This window comes from Podarcis filfolensis (assembly GCF_964270895.1).
Source record: "Podarcis filfolensis genome assembly, chromosome: W".
In the NCBI taxonomy this organism is placed as follows: domain Eukaryota; kingdom Metazoa; phylum Chordata; class Lepidosauria; order Squamata; family Lacertidae; genus Podarcis; species Podarcis filfolensis.
The window spans coordinates 41,461,100-41,480,457 of NC_139619.1; the positions used below are offsets into that span (position 1 = coordinate 41,461,100).

Genomic DNA, 19,358 nt, shown 5'->3' on the forward strand with positions numbered 1-19,358 from the left:
TTGGCCTTGCTTTGGCTTACTGAGATCTGTCTTCTCCCTATAGGTGCTCATTCTAAAATGGATAATTGTAACGTTTGACTTCATTGATCAGAAGGAAAATATGAATGCTCTCTATGGTTTCTTCTTCCGCTTCTTACAATATGAGAAATTGGTAAGATAAAAAGGAATGTGTTATTTTGAAGGAACTCGCTTTTATTCTGACATTAACCCAAATCAAACAATAAAGAGTACTTTCCGACCACACAACAAGACACCATGTGAAAAGTGGGGCCTTAAATACATTTGAATCAAATACATTTGGAACAAGTGATTGTTACATTTACGGAACATTCTCTAGGCGATGAGATTGGGGGGAAATACAAAAACCCATGCGGATACATTTGGATACATTTAGAAAAGTACTGCATTTATTTTTTTTAAAGAAATATTTATTAAGATTTTACAAAAAACAGATATGCAGAAACACATAATAAAAAAACAAGAAAAAAATAAGAATAAACACACACAAAAAAAGATACAAAAAATTAAAAACAATTCTTTTTCATAATTTAAAACTCATTTGCTTGTTTCTTTGACTTCCTCACACCTCCCCTTCTTGTATTCCCATTTAAATAATCAAATCAGCAAATCCTTACCCTCTTTCATTTATCTTATCTCTATATCTTGACATTTTATAACTCAGTATTTTCATCCATTATCAATTCATTTTTGCATATTCTTATTAACTTTGTTACTAATACCACTTATTTCCAATCCAACACCATACCCTTCTTCCATATTCTTAAAGCATTACAGCTGGAAACCACTTAATTTCTATCCAACAACCTTCTAACATTCATTAATTTTGCAATATTTCTGTAGATAGTCTTTAAATTTCTTCCAATCTTCTTCCACCGCCTCTTCTCCCTGGTCCCGGATTCTGCCAGTCATTTCTGCCAATCCCATATAGTCCATCATCTTCATCTTCCATTCTTCCAAAGTGGGTAAATCTTGTGTCTTCCAATACTTTGCAATAAGTATTCTTGCTGCTCTTGTAGCGTACGTAAAAAAAGTTCTGTCCTTCTTTGGCACCAATTGGCCGACAATGCCCAGAAGAAAGGCCTCTGGTTTCTTCAGGAAGGTATATTTAAATACCTTTTTCATTTCATTATATATCATCTCCCAGAAAGCCTTGATTCTTGGGCACGTCCACCAAAGGTGAAAGAATGTACCTTCATTTTCTTTACATTTCCAACATTTATTATCAGGCAAGTGATATATTTTTGCAAGCTTGACTGGGGTCATGTACCACCTGTATATCATTTTCATGATATACAGTTTTCAGTTTTCTTGTCCAAATGATATGCCTCCATTATCTGATAGTAATGAAGCCAATCTCGCACTTTGTTTTTTAGTTTCTCAAAACTCTGCAGTTTTAGTCTATCTCCCTCTTGTTCCAAAATTTCCCAATATTTCGGCCATTTGGCCTCCATACTGAGCTTTTTCTGGGCTTTTGCTTCCATTGGTGACAGCCACCTTGGTGTTTTGTTTTCCAATAGATCCTTATATCTTATCCAAACATTGAACAAAGCTTTCCTGACAATATGGTTCTTAAATGCTTTATGTGCTTTAACCTTGTCATACCACAAATATGCATGCCACCCGAAAACATTGTTAAAACCTTCTAAATCCAAAATGTCTGTGTTCTCAAGAAGCAGCCAGTCTTTCAACCAGCAGAATGCTGCTGATTCATAGTAAAGTTTAAAGTCTGGCAGGGCAAATCCACCCCTTTCCTTTGCATCAGTTAATATCTTAAATTTTATTCTGGGCTTCTTGCCCTGCCAGACAAATCTAGAGATATCTTTCTGCCACTTCTTGAAACAATCCATCTTGTCCACAATTTGCAGTGTTTGAAACAAAAACAGCATTCTAGGCAATACATTCATCTTTATAGCTGCAATTCGACCCAACAAGGAAAGCTTCAAATTTGACCAAGAAAAAGTACAGCATTTTGAGGAAAAATACATTCAGATCCATTCTTAAAGTCAATGAGAAAGATACAGCAAAAAGGATACGATTCGATACAGCGAAAAACGATACATAAATCACAGAAGGGGCGGCCTACAGCAGACTCCTGTCTGGCAGGAAACCTGTTGATGGGTTTACCTGTCTGTTCATGGGTTTACCTGCATATTCTTTTGTGATGAGAACTACTTACGGTATTTATGTATGTGTTTATATCTTAGACCTTCTAATTCTCCTAACACCAGGAATTGACCAGATGGTGCAGGATGCCCCCCCCCCCAGTATCTGTTGGAAGCAGATTTAGGAGTGGGGGGTGGAAGCACCTACTGGTGGGGAGCACACTTCTTCTGGGGATGCTTCCTCCTCCTCCTCCTCCTCCACTTCCCACTTCTCGCTGGGGCCTCAAGATGAGAAGTCAGGCTGGAAGTCTCCTCGGAGAAGACAAAGGAGCAAGCATGGCTGCCTTTCCTCTTCTCCAGACCAGTTAGTTGGACTAGAAACCTTTCCCATCCCAGTTCTGCAGTGGTTTTCAAGCAGTGTGCTGTGGCAGCTGGGGTGCCTTGAATGATGGTCGGGGTGCCGCGGGAGACACTGGCCTCTGTCCCTCTTTCCTTCCCTCCCTCCTCGGATGCCATCTCTGCCTCCCCAAGGCTTGCCCAGCTGTTCTCCCCCAGAGAATGGTGCCTCTGGGGCTGGCCAGGGGGTGTGGGCTGCCAGGAGCTGAGGCGGCCTCAGAGGAAGCAAGCCAACTGGCGAGGGGCCCTTGCTGTTGGGAATGGACAGGCAAGTCCCAGGCCCCTTTAATATATCAATAACAAATCAACACAATGACACTATAATGATACAATCTGAATCATTAGGGGTGCATTGCAGCAGTCAATGCAAATCTCCATGAGTCGCCTGCAGCCAGAAGCTCTGCAGCACAGGTGGTTCTGATGATTCCCCTGTAAGGAAGGCTTACAATGTAGGAGGCTTTGGGGCTTTGCGAGGGGGGGGGGAAGTGGGGACATCATAGAAGTATGCATGATGTGGGAAAGGTGCAGAGCGATGTTTCCTCCTCATAATATCAGAACCTGGATCTCTTTAAGAAAGCGGAATGATGGCAGATTCAGGCCAGACACAGAGTGCCTAGTGACACTGAAATTTCCTCCTTCCAGAGGCACTGACGGGGATGGCTTTAAGAAAGGATTCGTCAAATTCATGGAGGGTTAGACCATGTTGCACCTCCAGCCGCAGAGGCACTCTACCTCTGCTTACCAGTTGCGGGTGTCCCCAGTGGGGAGAGTGGGGCTGCATTTGGAGTCTGCTTGGGGCTTCCCTTGGACATCTGCTGGGCTGCTGAGAGCTGGACTAGATGGGCCTTGGTCTGATCCTGCAGGGCTGTGACAATAAGAGCCTGGAGCCTGGAGTATGGCTTCGCGAGCAATTCAGGGAACAGTAGTGCAGAGTTGCATCTCCCTGGGAAGGGGCACGTGCTCAGCAAAGCTGTCTCTTGCTTCTGGTCCTAAGAGTTGGGGTGGGGACATGGAGGAAAGGGGTGCAGCCTTCTGTAGAGGCCGGAGTCTCTCCCCTGCCTCTCTCTGCCACCTCTGAGGTGCCCAAAAAGGCAGATAGCAGAGGAAGCGAACCAATAGTCACGTTCATCTGTACTGGCTCAGTATGACCTATTCTGACAGATGCTGCCTTTCATATTCACGCCCAAGAGCCTTTCCGCTCCAGAGATCTGGGGCTGAACCCGGGATCTGCACGCCAAGGCTGGAGTGCCAGCTGGCCACATTGGGTGCCTGCCTGGAGAGTGGAAGCCGGGGGTTCGAAGGACATTGTGCTGCTCCTGGCAACCCCCACCCAACCCGACGTCCTCCTCCGCCTGAATCCCGCTTCCCCTGGGACGCACTTCCCATCCTGGAGCGGCTGGGGTGGGAGCGCTCCCCACCCCCCTTTCCAGACTCTCCTCGTTCTTCTTCTTCATGCCTCGGGTGTTTTCCTGAGTGTATCTTCAGAACAACCCTCTGTGAGGGAGGCTAAGCTGGCCCAAGGTGGCTCAGCCAAGTTGCCAAGGCCAGCATTTAAGACCACGCACCCTTTCCCCTCAGATGATAAAGCCGGGATGAGTCATGCTAGCAGCCTGTGGCCTTGACGGGCTTTGAGGCAGCCCAGCCCCCTTTTCTGCAAGCAGGCTGCCTCCGGGGAGGACCAGCACTTTTCTGACGGGACAGAAGCACACAACTTCCCCCTCCCACTTGCCGCCCGCCCCAGTCGTTCTCCGGCGGCTGAGTTTAGCGGCTCATCCCAGGCGGGAATTCGGGTGGCGCTGCTTGCAGAAGGAGAAGTGGCTGGCGCTAGCGGACACTCCTATTGTTCTTCTCAGGTAGGACTTCCGGGATCCAGACGAACATTTTACCAAAAAGTATGGCTCGACTATTGATTTCCCATTTAAAGGATGGCAAAAAGACCGAAGTTTGGAGGACAGGTGAAAAAACCACGAATTACATTTAAAGTTCTGCGAGATGCAAAGGAAAGCTTGCGTTTTAAACTTGCATTTTACAGCTTGTTGCTTGGTGCGGTTAACGGAATGGGGGATATTGAGAAAGAAGAGACTTGGAATTAGAAGGTTAGGATTTCAGGGTTAGATGGCTTGGATATTTGTGGTAGATCAAGTCAGAGTAAATGCGCACCTTGAGAACCACTGTATTAGACGTGTGTGGCGTATTAAGAATCTGAAAATAGATATAAAGTTAGTTTATACACAAAGGCTCTGTTTCACCAGAAGACCCTTTTTATAGACAAAAGGGTGACGGATAAAGAGAAATGGTTAATCTACTGAGAGTTCTTAAAGTGGAAACGGGGAGATTGTAAAATTTAAACAAGGGGTTTCTCTTTTACACTTAATAAAAGAGGGTTGGGGTGTTGTTTATGGGTTCTTTTTCCGGGGGGGGGGGGTTGCTGTTGCTGATGATAATTTTTTATCTCTTTAGTTTGGATTATATGATTTCCATGGAATCTTATTATTTATGTGGATTTTTTTTCAATTTCGTTGTGTACTTTTTGATATTTTGTTCATTGTTTACGACTAGTTTTGTTATGTTTGCAGTTATGTAATATTTTAATTTTTTTGTAAGCTGCCTTGCACATGGTTTGAAATTTGGAAAGGCAACATACAAATAAATGATTGATTGATTGATTGATTGAGAGATTCTAGTTGGAAATGAAGACTTGGGGTACGGAAGAGTGGAAGACGGGTTTTGAGATACAATTGTGCACATCATGTGATATCAAAAATGTACAAACTTTTGTTGAAATCCTAAATGGAAGAGGAACAGATTAAAAAGTGCATGATTAAAGGGGCAAGATTTTCTCTTTTTTTGGTTATATTGTACCGTTGGAATAGTGGTAACATATGTGGACTAAAGAGTTAAAATAATAATTGAGTTATGACTTAAAATAGACTTTTAAATATATATATATTTCAGTATTGTTGGCATCTAACTCCCGAGAAGTTATTTAGAATACATGTAAACATACCAAATATTTGTTGGAAATGTCAAGAAGATGAAGGGACAGTTTCTCGTGCTTGGTGGACATGTGAAATAGCTTAAAACATATGAGATACAAATACATACATTGTTTTTGAAGGTTCCTATTCAACTGTTGGGACTTACCGATATACAGAAAGCCTTTCCTGACTATAGCGCTGCAGCAGCTCCCAGCCAAGTGCTAGGAAATGTTCCCCAGCAGATGGCATGCTAGGAGGTCCTGCACCACTGGGTTTTTCAGGCATTCAGAGAAATTGTGGATTTTAGGACTTAGAAATGGGTCAGCAGCTTCATTTGGCAATGCCAGAAAAGACTGCCCCTTCAAATTCTGTTTCTAACGCGTATAATAATTTAATAATTATATTTTTTAATTATTTCTACCCGGCCCATCTGGCTGGGTTTCCCTAGCCACTCTGGGCGGCTTCCAGCAAAAGATTAAAAATACATTAAAACATCAGTCATTAAAAGCTTCCCGAAACAGGGCAGCCTTCAGGTGTCTTCTAAATGTCGTATACTTGTTTATTTCTTTGGCATCTGGTGGGAGGGCATTCCACAGGGCGGGCGCCACTACCGAGAAGCCCTCTGCCTGGTTCCCTGTAACTTCGCTTCTCGCAATGAGGGAACCACCAGAAGGCCCTCAGCGCTGGACCTCAGTGTCCGGCCTGACCGATGGGGCTGTAATGAAGCACAATAGGGGGTGGTGTAGGGACTTTGCGCAGGTGATTGATGGTCAAGAAAAGGCAACCTTTGTGCTGTTTTATGTCAGGAGCTGGGAATTCTAGAAGTAGTACTCCTTTTTGCACGTTCTTACTTCCTGTACTGCTTGAATGGAAGAGGAAAACTTCACTTACTAATTAATTATGTTAAGCGAGGCAAATGTTAGGTCAGGAAGCTCAGCGCAGTATACCTGAAGGAGCATCTCCACCCCCATCCTTCAGCCCGGAGGTCCTCCTCCGAGGGTCTTCTGGTGGTTCCCTCCCCGCGAGAAGCGAGGTTGCAGGGAACCAGGCAGAGGGAGGGCCTTCTCGGTGGTGGCAGCCTCTCTGTGGAACGCCCTCCCTACAGGTGACAAGGAGATGAGCAACTATCAAACCTCTGGAAGGCAGCCCTTTATAGGGGGGCTTTGAATGTTTGTTGTTTTAATATGTGTTGGAAGCCGCCCAGAGAGGCTGGGGAAACCCAGTGAGGTGGGTGGGGTACAAATAACACAATTACATTTATAGCCCCCATTTCCTGCAAGGAGGTCCAGTTGGTGTGCAGAGTTCTCCCTCCCCCCCCCCCCATTTTATCCTCACAACAACCCTTTGAGGTAGGTTAGGCTGAGCGTGAGTGCCTGGCCCAGGGTCACCCAGTGAGCTTCAGGGCTGAGTTTGAATGCCTGCCCCCAGCATTCCTCCTCTGCAAGGCCTGCCTCCTCCCATGACAAAGTCTGCTCACACACTCTCAAGCCCCCATGGATGGCTGAGGCAGGTAAGGTTGTGTGTGTTGGAGGAGGGCAGGAGCAGGCAAGGTGAGCCATGCCCCCAAAGGAGGCAGCTGCAGCAGCCCCCTCCTCCTGCTGCCCTCCAGGAACAGGGCGGGGAGGGACCAGCCCCCAGGAAGGACATGTTTGCCTCCCTCTGCAGTGCTCAGAACAAGAGGGGAATGAGGCCACCCAGGCCCTCTGGAGCACAGAAGGGCTCACCATCCTTGACTTTCCCCCTTCAACTGCCTTTTTACCCAATCCCTCATTTTGAGGAAGTCTCCTCTTTTGAAGTCAAATGTGACTGTTCTGGATTTCCTTAGCAATTGTCCACTTCCATACTGTGTATGTTGAATTTGATAGCACTGTGGTCACTGTTCCCATTTGATTCAACCACACCTACATCTTGTCAGTTGAGAGCATCAGGCAGAGCACCCAGCACCTACCGAATCCTTTTTTTATGCCAGCAGGTCTTTTTAACGGAAGTCTGATGTCTTCAATGTTAACTTTTTCTGCAATGTATTTCTCGTGTGTCACTTCAGAGATGATTATAGTCAAGTGGTGTATAAGCTGTTTAAATAGTAAAAGGTTGAATGCAATTTTAAAAATAATAATTGTATATCAAGGGGGAAAGCATACTTGTATCTGACCATATCTTAATGGACACAGACTTTGATAAATAGCATCCTAGCTGTCAGAGCTACCCTAGGTCCCAGCTCACAAAGGACCAACGCTACTTCGTTGTTAAGTACAAAAGTCTTTATTGAAGTTCAGTTTCACTTCCAGAGCCGCAGCGCGCAGCTCTACGTCTCAACTGTCAGACCGCTGATGCTCCGTCTGAGTCTCCTCCCCCTTGACACCAATTTAAGATTCTAGCCTTGCTCCACCTTTTTCGCTGCTCTTTCCTCCTCTGGGTCCGCCTGCCCGCCGGGGTCTCGCCCCTTCTAGCCTCCTCTGAGGCTGATTCCCCTGAGCCGTCTCCCTCCCTCCGGCGGGCTTTAGGAGCTGGTTCCCCATCCGGGTCTCCTGCTGTCCCCCGCGCCTGCACATTTGAACTTGGCGCGCGCGCCCAGCCAGCAGCTTTCCTCCTGACCGTTTCACTGCTGCTGTCACTGCTTCCCCCTTCGGGGGGGCTAGCTGCAACTGACCTCCCTTCCGTTCCTCCACTCTCCGATGGAGGCGTGGTCAGCCCTGACTCCCTCTCTGGAGGAGACGCTGGCCCTGACACATGTGACTCTTCCCCCCCACTACGCTCTGGTGGGGAAACTGGTCCCGATCCTCCACTGCTGCTTTGGGGTTCCCCTCTGGCTCCTTGTTTCTGGTGCGTCCCCCCTGGGACCCCCCTTGCCCTGACCATCGGCGCCCCCTTCTGGGAATCTTCTGATTCGCTGGAGAAGCTCATGGAATCTCTCGGGCCACTGTCATACTCCCCTACGCTGCCCTCGGATTCTTCCCCTTCGCTCTCCCAATCCTCTCTCCCCAGTGCTCCTGCTCCTGATTCCCTGACATCCATCCCCCCCTCGAAGCCCCCCCTTCCCCCCTCCCCCTCTTCGGATGTGGGTTCCGGGTGCTCCAGTGCTGTGGGTGTGAGTGCGGGATACCATTCTTCCCCCCTGGTGTGTAGCCGGTCCGCTGGATCCGGCCCAACCGCAACGGGCTCGTCGACGTCGATCTCCTCTGCTTCCATCTCTCTGCTGATGTGCTTGAATCCAGGATCCTCCCCCAACACGTCCATGTCCTCCCCTCCCCCGGGTACCTCTGGTGAGCCTGCTTGCAAAGGTCCCCGCAGCAGCTCCCTGCGCCACCCCACCTCCGGTTGAGTGTCCCACCAATAGGAGCGGTCTGTGGCAAACCCCGAGAGTGACCCCTCCGAGGAGCTAGTGTCCGGCGTCGTCTCTTCAGCTGATGAAAAACCCTGGAACGTACTGGCTGACAGTGTGGGTGTGAAGAGCCAGTCGTCGAAATACTCTGCCGGCATAGGTCTGTGTGGGAAGAGTGCATGGAACTCGTCTTTAAGATAGTGCTCCTCCACGGCATAGCACGGTACCCACCTGTTGGCGCTGGCTGGGGTACCTTCCCTGGCGAGGAGGTATTCCACCCCCTCTTCCCCCCACCTCGAGTCCAAAATCTCCGTGACCTCGTTGAGTGGCGTCGCCCTCCGTGACCCCTCCCTCTTCGGAGAATCATTAAGTGGGTCTGGCGTGTTCCCTGTCGCCTGAAACCTGTGGGGTTCCCTGTAGGGTGTGAGCACTGACCTATGAAAGACTGGGTGCATTCTGGAGCCCTCCGGGAATGTCAACCGGAAGGCCACTGGATTGATTTGCGCCGCGACCTGCTAAGGTCCCAGCTGCTTGTGTTTGAGCTTCCTCTTAGCTAGCGTCCTGGCCGGCACTGCCTGGGCTGCTAACCAGACCCAGTCCCCCACCTGGATGTCCTCCCCGACCCTCCTGTGCTTGTCTGCCTGCATTTTGTAGGCGTGTTTCGCCAGTTCCAATTGCCTTCGGAGTTGCTCGTGGACCTCCTGTAACTCTGCTGCTAAGTGCTCTGCTCCCCTTGGCTCCCCCTCCCCCTTCGTCTCTAACCCCGGGAAAGTTCTCGGATGCCGCCCATTATTGGCAAAGAACGGTGTCACTCCTCTAGACCCGTGCTTCGTGTTGTTGTAGGCAAACTCGGCCAGCGGTAGGTAGTCCACCCAGGTCGAGGGTTGTTGATTGGCGTAGCATCGCAGGTACTGCTGCATGATGGCGTTGACCCTCTCCGCTTGTCCGTTGGTCTGCGGGTGTCGTGCCGACGCTAAGTTGATCTTGACGTTCAGGATGCCCAGCAGCTTCTGCCAGAAGCTCGAGACGAATTGGCGACCCCGGTTGGACAGGATGGACCGCGGCAAGCCGTGAGCTTTGAACACGTGGTCTATGAACAGCTTGGCGGTCTGTTCCGCTGTGGCCACCTTCGCGCACGGAATAAAGTGCGCCATCTTGGTGAACATGTCTACGACCACGAGCACCGCTGTTTTGCCTCGCGAGCTGGGCAGATCTGTGACAAAGTCCAGGGCCATTCTCTCCCACGGTTCGAGCGGCGTCTGTAGGGGTTCTAGTAGACCCGCCGGCTTCCTGTGTACTGGCTTTGCCCTTTGGCAGGTGTCACACCTGGAGACGTAATCCGCGACTTCTCCCCTCACCTTGGGCCACCAAAAGTCTCTGGTTACTAATTCCGCCGTTTTGTCCTTGCCGAAGTGCCCAGCGCTGGGCGCGTCGTGTAGCTGCTGCAAGACTTTCGCGCGGAGGTCGTCTCCGGGCACGTAGAGAGCCGCTTTGTGGATGAGCAGTCCGTCTCGTATCTGGAACTCGTCGTCCTTCGCTGTGCCTTTTCGCACCTCCTCCATATTGGATTGTGCGAACAAATCCGTCTGCAGCGCTCGACGCACCGCGTCCAGGTCCACGGCAGCTGAAGCGCACGCCCACGCTTTCGGTGCGAAAATGTGCTTGGCCGCCACCGGCGCCGCCTCCTCGAGATACTGCGGCTTCCTGGATAGTGCATCCGCCATGACGTTGTTGTCTCCCGGGATGTATTCTATCCGGAAATCGAAATCCGCAAAGAACTCCGCCCAGCGAATGTGTCTCTGGTTTAGGAACCGCGCCGTGCGCCAGTACTCCAGGTTCTTATGGTCCGTGCGGACTTGCACTGTGTGCCTGGCTCCAACGAGGAAGTGCCGCCACGCCTTGAAGGCTGCATGAATGGCCAGCAACTCCCTGTCCCAGATGGTGTAGTTCTGTTCCGCCTTGCTGAGTTTCCTGGAGTAGAATGCGCACGGCCTCCATTCCCCTTGCGGATCTTGCTGCAACACTAGCCATAGGCTAATTTTGTGGAGTTTAAAGCTAAGCATACAAGTTCCCAAAGCATGCTTTGAAATCCGTATGAACTCTAGTATGCTGTCGGGGGAAGAGGAAGGATGTGGTTGGCTGAAATGAAGTCTGATCCTGTACAGATAAATCACTAGTGGAAGCGCCAACAGAAACGTGTACAGATTCCACACGATCATGAGGAAGCCTGAATCTGGGCAGGACCTTGTCTCTTTGCCTGTCATTTGTGGCTGCTCCACCCAGGTCTGAGACGCCTTTCGGAGTGAAACAGTGATCGGGGGGCGGGGGAGGCAAGAGGATGGAAACCCCTCCGCGGGTACTTTGAAAACAGACTCCTTTTGTCTGGATCTTCCCCGCGCAAAGATGGGTCTGTATGCATTTTGAGCAGAGGAGGAGGGTCTGTGGAACTGCCCACCACTGCGGTGTACTGTTCCCAGGATATTAAAAAAATATATATATTCAAAGTTATAACAAGACATATTATCCAAAAACATATCCTTAGCCCCCCCCCATTTTTCCTCCCTCCCCCTTCCCCCTCCCCCCCAGAACCCACCCCCCCACTCCACCTCCCAACTTCCCTCAGTTCCAGTCTTTGATTTCTCTAATATTGCTGTTTTCTGCATGTTACAAAGTTGTATAGATCCTCAAACTGTAGAGCTGATTATTATCAGTAAAAAAAAATTGTGGATGTTTATTCAAAACCTGCCAAGGAGTCCAATTCACTTTGTTGCGTCTTCAGAGACTTTGTAAAAGGTTCCCATTCATCCTTAAAGTCACAGTTATCCTTGTCCTGTAGCTTATATGTCAATTTTGCCACTTCTGCATAGTCCATCAACTTTTCTCGTCATGATTCTTTAGTTGGGGTTTCTTCAGTCTTCCATCCTTGTGCAACCAGAACTCTCGCGGCCGTTGTCGCATACATGAAGATGTTTTTCAACTTTTTTGGCAGATCTTTCCCTACAATCCCCAACAAAAATGCCTCGGGTTTTTAAACAAATGTTAAATGGGGCATTTTCTTCAATTCATTGTATATCATTTCCCAAAATGTTTTAATTACCTTACACTCCCACCACATATGATAAAATATTCCCTCCTTTTCCTTACACTTCCAACATATATTTGAACTAGTTTTGAACATTTTCCCTAACTGCACTGGTGTTGTATACCATCTGTACATCATCTTCATGTAGTTCTTCATGTACTGTTCCCAGGATAGGTAAAGATCATTCAACAGTTTTCAAATTGAAAAACGGTCTTTCATTTTGAGATCCTTTGTAACACCATCCACTTCATTTAAGCACAACCTACGACCCTTGAGGTTTTTACTGAAGCAAAAGGATTGATTCCATCCCTGCATCAAACAGCTGTGATTTGAGGATCGTCTGTTTCATAGCAGCTCCTGTGCCCCTTCCCTCTGCTGCATTTGGCATGAAATTGCCGGTGATTTCCCCAGGAGTAAAAAGGCCTACCTACACTGGGCTTATTCTTGGGCATTACTTTGCAACAAAGAAGAAAGCTTTTCGTCTTCTGTTTCTTTTCATTTTTATGTTTTCAAAATGCTTGATATCTGACACTGTGTTTTCTTTGTTTTTCAAGCTTTCATAAAAAATAGCCTTTGAAACCAGCTGGTACAGTGGTCAGAAGACTTGCCTTCGTGTCCACAGAATGGAGAAGAAAAGTTCGCCCAACAAATCCCTGGGTGCGACCCCAGAGACCTCCGGCTCCCACCTGGCTGAGCCTTCTCATTGCCAGCTCACTTTGATGCCCTCTGTTCCCAGAGATACCACTGGAAGAGCTGCTTCCCTTAGCCAGGAAGAGTCGGGGTCCCAGCAGCCTTCCCAGCAGGCCTCCCACATTTCCTCCTCCTTGGGCAGTGCTCCATTGCAGGTCCCCGAGCAGCTTTCCGAAGAAAGGCCCCATGGCACTGGCCAAAGTGCTTCCCTCCCTTCTCTGGATGAGGTTTCTTCTTCCCAGTGCACCACCCAGGGAACGGGTCACCAGCGTGCAGCGACATTCTCTAGCCTGCAGTCTGGGAGTAGGAAAAGTGTGATCACCTTTGCGGGGACCCAGGCTGTTTCCTCTACCTCTAAGTCTCCAGAGCGGTCTGTCCCAGCTCCGAGCACAGCTGATCTGGCTAAAGGCGGCCAGGGGCAAGGCCAGGTAAGTCCAGATTGAGAGGTAGGGAAAGGGCTTTGAGGCTGTAATACCTCCTTGAGTCTCTCCAGCTGGTTTGGACAACTGCCCCCATCCCTGACCCCTGGCCATACTGCTTGGGCCTGGTGAGAGATGGAGCCAGGTAGAGAAGGGGAGCTGTTTGTCTCTTCAGATGCCTGGGAGAAGAGAGCAGTGGGTGGGGGCAGCCTCTGCTCCCCCTTCTAGAAAGGAGGCCTTTGCCAACATGGGTGCAATTCTGCTCCATGTGGGGAAAGTGTTTATCCATCATGGATTTGGGGGGATGCTGCTGCCAGCCAATATGGGCTTTGAAAGATATTTTTTTACTGTAGGCCTGTTTATTCTGCTGCATTTCAATGTTTGCCTATTTTCGGACCTAGTTATAAAGTACCTTGAGATTCCCACATAATAGGTTGCAGGTAAATACTCTAAAAATAAGAACTCCCCCCCCCCATCATGTCACAAAGTCAATTGACAGAGAGCCTAAAATAATGCCAACGAGCTCTTCTACATGGAAGTGCAACATCAGCCCTTCAACACATCAGCATGATGTGCAGTTGTCACACAGCTACGACTCATAAGCCATGAATGGAGGTCTGAATAGTGCCCCTTTGGAAACCCCCACCCTCCATGCAGAAAAAGAGCATCTGCCCCTGAAATACTTTCAGTATAAAGTGTATGAATGACAGGCAGCTAAAAAACTGTCTCCTCGGCTATTTGGCTCATGTGTCTCATAGAACAAACTCCGTGGACGAAAACAGCCTTGCCAGGAATGTGAGCCGACTTTAATCCAGCCTGCCCTGAAATATCTCAGAAGTGAAGCAGGAGAAAGAGGCCCAGTTTATGGCGGTGAGCTGACTTGGTTTTGAGTAGGAGGGTGTGCACTGCAGGGGACTGGTCTGCTTTTGTGAATAGGCTGGACTACAAAATCTCTGGCTGCTCTTATATTCTTTTCCCGCAAGGCTGCAGTTAGGTTAGTGAGTGGCAGGCTATTGCCTATCTTGTGTATCAGCAGCACTGTAGAGTCAGGCCAGATGGCAAATCCTGATAGTTGGGGTCGGGATGCATATGGAATGGGTTCGGGAAAGAGGGGTGGCCACTTCCAATCTACCAGGCAGCATTTTTCTGCTGGAGAAACAGCTTGCACCAGCAGAGGGAGGCAGCACTCCACAGAAAACCTCTCTGTCACACAAGCAGTCCTCTACAAGGAGATCCTTGGGCTGGGAGGGGGCTGGAAGTGACCATATTCCAGATGAGGGGGAGCATGAAGCCAGGCTCTGGGCTTTCGTTTCGTGTTGGAATGGAGATGTAAAATCACTTCTTTTGTATTCAGGTCAGGACAACAGATCCACACCTGGGAGCTTGATGACAACTGAAGGGGTCCATGGTGATCCAGGGCAAGCTGCACTTGCTGCTCAGGTAAGGCCAGAAGGAGGCTTACCAGGCGTCCCCGGTTGCCAGGGAGAGTCCCCGAATTCAGCAATTTGTCCCCGGCAGAAATTTGTCCCCGGAATGTCCCCGGATTTACGCCTGGGGACTTCCTGCGCTGCAACATGGCTGACGCCATGGCAGCAAGCAGCATCGGAGGTACCGACTACATCCGGGGACATTAATTAAATCCGGGGACATTCCAGCCAGTTCCAGCCAGCCAATCCGCTGGCTGGGGGGGGGGGTGCCCCGACCTTGCTGCAGCTGCCGCCGCTGAGGAGAGGGAGAGCCAGACCCGAGAGAGAAGAGACCCAGAGGAAGGTATGTCTGCTTTAACGTCTCATTGCTGAGCAAAAAACAGCGTTCTTGGACGTTCCTGTGGCGTACACCCCTCCCCCCTTTTCTCCAGCTGGACGGCTTGTCTTTGGGGCTGTGAGGTAAAGCACAGCAGCGGGGATCCCCTGTCCCCCCCCCCACTTTGTGGGAGAGCTTGCTTGCAGATAGGGATAGCGCGCGGTTGGAGAGCCTTTTATTTGTAATTGCTCTGGTTGCTTAGAAGGGTAGTTGGCGGATGAAGTGAATCAAGTCAACTTTAATCGTTTAACCTGCCAGAAAAAGGGTTAGTTTAAAACAGCGCCTGTCTAGTTCACAGAGTTCCTGAACAAGCATGCATGGAAACACCGGTTTCTATAATGACTGAAATGTGCTTCATTTGCAACTAAGTAGAGCCTCTCTGCTAATGCAGAGCACAATCCACAGCTTCAGGCAAGGCCATTTATATACCCAGAATCCAGAGCAGCCTTTTCTCATACTCCTCTGAAGTACCACCACTGCAACACCAGTGCTTGGCCTTCTGGCACCTGCAGGCTAGGGCAAGAGCTCTTTAGCACCCTGGGGTGGAGCTCCTTCTCAGCAATAGCACTGTCTGCTCATTCCCAACTTCTTCAACCAGTGCCTCTGTGCCTTCTGTAAATGTCTGGAGTAAATGTCTAACAGGAAGTGTCTGTCCTCTCCAGGATGTTGAAATACTGAAGAAGGCGCCCAATAGCCCTAAGACGGGGGCGGAAACAGTACTTAAGGATGATCAAGCATTGCGTATGAAGGTCCAGGAGCTTGAAGAAAAATTCCAGCCGTTGCCAGCAATACTCCAGGAGCCACAAGGAAGAGGTATTTTTGAGAATCCTGTCTTCACAAATTCCGGGGACATGGCCCTCCCAGTGTTAAGGTGGGGAGGTGGGGTTGGGAGTTTGCAGATAAGAGTCAAAAGTTAAAAATGTAAAGGCTAATGGAATTCTATTTAAAAATCAAAAGTCGCTGTGGTGGTTCAAGTTATAGTGTGAGACAAAAGACAAGATGGAAAAGAAAAGATACGGAAGAGAGAAAAGAGATAGAGAGAAAAAAGAAGAAAGAAAGAAAAAGAAAACACAAAAAATCCTACTGAAAATAGTTTGTTTGTTTGTTTGTTCAGAAAAGAGAAGGAAAAGAAAAAAGCCATTGGAATAAGTAAATAGAAAAAGGGGGGAGAGGTGATGGAAAAGTATATATATTATATATATATTATATATATATATAATTCTTTAATGAGAAATTTAAAAAAAACTTTTTAAAATTTTTAAGTGATAGCAGCTCTTTTGGCTGAGGTGTGGCATGCAGCTGAAACAGTATTTCAGGAAACTCAAGCATTCGGTGTGAATCTCCAGGAGCTTGAAGAGAAACTCCAGTCGTTGCCAGCAACACTCCAGGAGCCGCAAGCCAGAGGTATTTTTGAGAATCCTGTCTTCACAAATTCCGGGGACATGGCCCTCCCAGTGTTAAGGTGGGGAGGTGGGGCTGCGAGTTTGCAGATAAGAGTCAAAAGTTAAAAATGTAATGCCTAATGGAATTCTATTTAAAAATCAGGTCAGGACAACAGATCCACACCTGGGAGCTTGATGGCAGCTGAAGGGATCCACAGTGATCCAGGACAAGCTGCACTTGCTGCTCAGGTAAGGCCAGAAGGAGGCTTACCAGGCGTCCCCGGTTGCCAGGGAGAGTCCCCAGATTCAGCAATCTGTCCCCGGCAGAAATTTGTCCCCGGAATGTCCCCGGATTTACGCCTGGGGACTTCCTGCGCTGCAACATGGCTGACGCCATGGCAGCAAGCAGCATCGGAGGTCCCGACTACATCCGGGGACATTAATTAAATCCGGGGACATTCCAGCCAGTTCCAGCCAGCCAATCCGCTGGCTGGGGGGTTGCCCCGACCTTGCTGCAGCCGCCGCCGCTGAGTAGAGGGAGAGCCCAACTCGAGAGAGAAGAGACCCAGAGGAAGGTATGTCTGCTTTAACGCCTCATTGCTGAGCAAAAAGCAGCGTTCTTGGCCGTTCCTGTGGCGTACACCCCTCCCCCCTTTTCTCCAGCTGGACGGCTTGTCTTTGGGGCGTTGAGGCAAAGCACAGCAGTGGGGATCCCCTGCCCCCCCCCACTTTGTGGGAGAGCTCGCTTGCAGATAGGGATAGCGCGCGGTTGGAGAGCCTTTTATTTGTAATTGCTCTGGTTGCTTAGAAGGGTAGTTGGCGGATGAAGTGAATCAAGTCAACTTTAATCGTTTAACCTGCCAGAAAAAGGGCCAGTTTAAAACAGCGGCTGTCTAGTTCACAGAGTTCCTGAACAAGCATGCATGGAAACACCGGTTTCTATAATGACTGAAATGTGCTTCATTTGCAACTAAGTAGAGCCTCTCTGCTAATGCAGAGCACAATCCACAGCTTCAGGCAAGGCCATTTATATACCCAGAATCCAGAGCAGCCTTTTCTCATACTCCTCTGAAGTACCACCACTGCAACACCAGTGCTTGGCCTTCTGGCACCTGCAGGCTAGGGCAAGAGCTCTTTAGCACCCTGGGGTGGAGCTCCTTCTCAGCAATAGCACTGTCTGCTCATTCCCAACTTCTTCAACCAGTGCCTCTGTGCCTTCTGTAAATGTCTGGAGTAAATGTCTAGCAGGAAGTATCTGTCCTCTCCAGGATGTTGAAATACTGAAGAAGGCGCCCAATAGCCCTAAGACGGGGGCGGAAACAGTACTTAAAGATGATGAAGCATTGCGTATGAAGGTCCAGGAGCTTGTAGAAAACCTCCAGCCATTGCCTGCAATACTCCAGGAGCCGCAAGCAAGAGGTATTTTTGAGAATTGCGTCCCGCGGCGACCCGGAAGTAACGGAACGGGTTACTTCCAGGTTTCGCTGCTCGCGCATGTGCAGACGCTCAGAATGACGTCACGCGCATGTGCAGAAGCGGCAAATCGCGACCCACACACACGCAGACGCGGGTTGCGTTCTGCTCATGATGCGAACGGGGCTCCGGAACGGATCCCGTTCGCAACCAGAGGTACCACTGTAGTTGAAATGCCTGGCTTGTTCAATGGCTTGTCCATTTAGGAGCCATTTCTGCTTCCTGGGCTGTGCCCCCAATACTACGGCTTTTGTCTTGGAATAATTTGTATTCAAATCTTTGTTACGACACAGTCTCCCAAAGTTCTTTAGTAATCGCCTCATACCCACTTGCGTTTGTGCTAACAACACCGTATCGTTGGCATGTAGCAAAATGGATACATTATGGGATAAAACTGAAAGAGGGAAATATCTGGCCATTTGGGTTCCTTATTACATCATTTACATAAATGTTAAAATGCAGAATTTTAGAAAGTATTTCAAAGTGTTTAAAATGATTTAGGAATTACAACGTTAACTTTTTTAAAAAGATATTAAATTAGTTTTAAAAGCCTTTATGTGTAACTGCTGATGATGTTGGGGGGTGGGGGGTGGCGGCAGCTGTGCTTCTAAGACTCCCTTAAAACTGATTTACAGTGCTGGCTCTTGGAGATTGAAAGGGGACATAAAAAGGCCTTGCCCCAAATTAAAGAAAAACCAACAAACAACCCCAGTCAAACAATTAGAAAAACCAGCCTGTGGAGCTCAGATGAACAAGTCCCACTTTGGTGCAACTTGACCGGAATGACATGCACAGATGCTCCCTTCTTTTTCTCAGTGATAGGAGCTCTTTTGGCTGGGGTGTGGCATGGAGCTGAAACAGTATTTCAGGAAACTCAAACATTCCTTGTGAAGCTCTGGGAGCTTGAAGAGAAGCTCCAGGCGTTGCCAGCAACACTCCAGGAGCCGCAAGCCAGAGGTATTTTTGAGAATCCTGTCTTCACAAATTCCGGGGACATGGCCCTCCCAGTGTTAAGGTGGGGAGGTGGGGCTGCGAGTTTGCAGATAAGAGTCAAAAGTTAAAAATGTAACACCTAATGGAATTCTATTTAAAAATCAGGTCAGGACAACAGATCCACACCTGGGAGCTTGATGGCAGCTGAAGGGATCCACGGTGATCCAGGACAAGCTGCACTTGCTGCTCAGGTAAGGCCAGAAGGAGGCTTACCAGGCGTCCCCGGTTGCCAGGGAGAGTCCCCGGATTCAGCAATCTGTCCCCGGCAGAAATTTGTCCCCGGAATGTCCCTGGATTTACGCCTGGGGACTTCCTGCGCTGCAAAATGGCTGACGCCATGGCAGCAAGCAGCATCGCAGGTCCCGACTACATCCAGGGACATTAATTAAATCCGGGGACATTCCAGCCAGTTCCAGCCAGCCAATCCGCTGGCTGGGGGGGTGCCCCGACCTTGCTGCAGCTGCCGCCGCTGAGGAGAGGGAGAGCCAGACCCGAGAGAGCACACCCAGAGGAAGGTATGTCTGCTTTAACGTCTCATTGCTGAGCAAAAAGCAGCGTTCTTGGCCGTTCCTGTGGCGTACACCCCTCCTCCCTTTTCTCCAGCTGGACGGCTTGTCTTTGGGGCGTTGAGGCAAAGCACAGCAGAGGGGATCCCTTGTCCCCCCCCCACTTTGTGGGAGAGCTCGCTTGCAGATAG

At 49.0% G+C, this 19,358-nt stretch overlaps 1 protein-coding gene across 1 annotated transcript in view; it reads left to right on the forward strand.

The window, feature by feature from the left end:
• The window catches only part of LOC310753747 (inositol polyphosphate 5-phosphatase OCRL-like), a gene marked incomplete at both ends in the record, with an annotated part of 59,218 nt that extends 45,791 nt beyond the window's left edge, over positions 1 to 13,427 (forward strand). The window contains one exon of the mRNA XM_083595088.1: positions 13,412 to 13,427. Coding sequence (XP_083451214.1) covers positions 13,412 to 13,427 — 16 coding nt within the window. The remainder of the gene's footprint in view (positions 1 to 13,411) is intronic.
• Between the last annotated feature and the right edge of the window lie 5,931 nt (positions 13,428 to 19,358).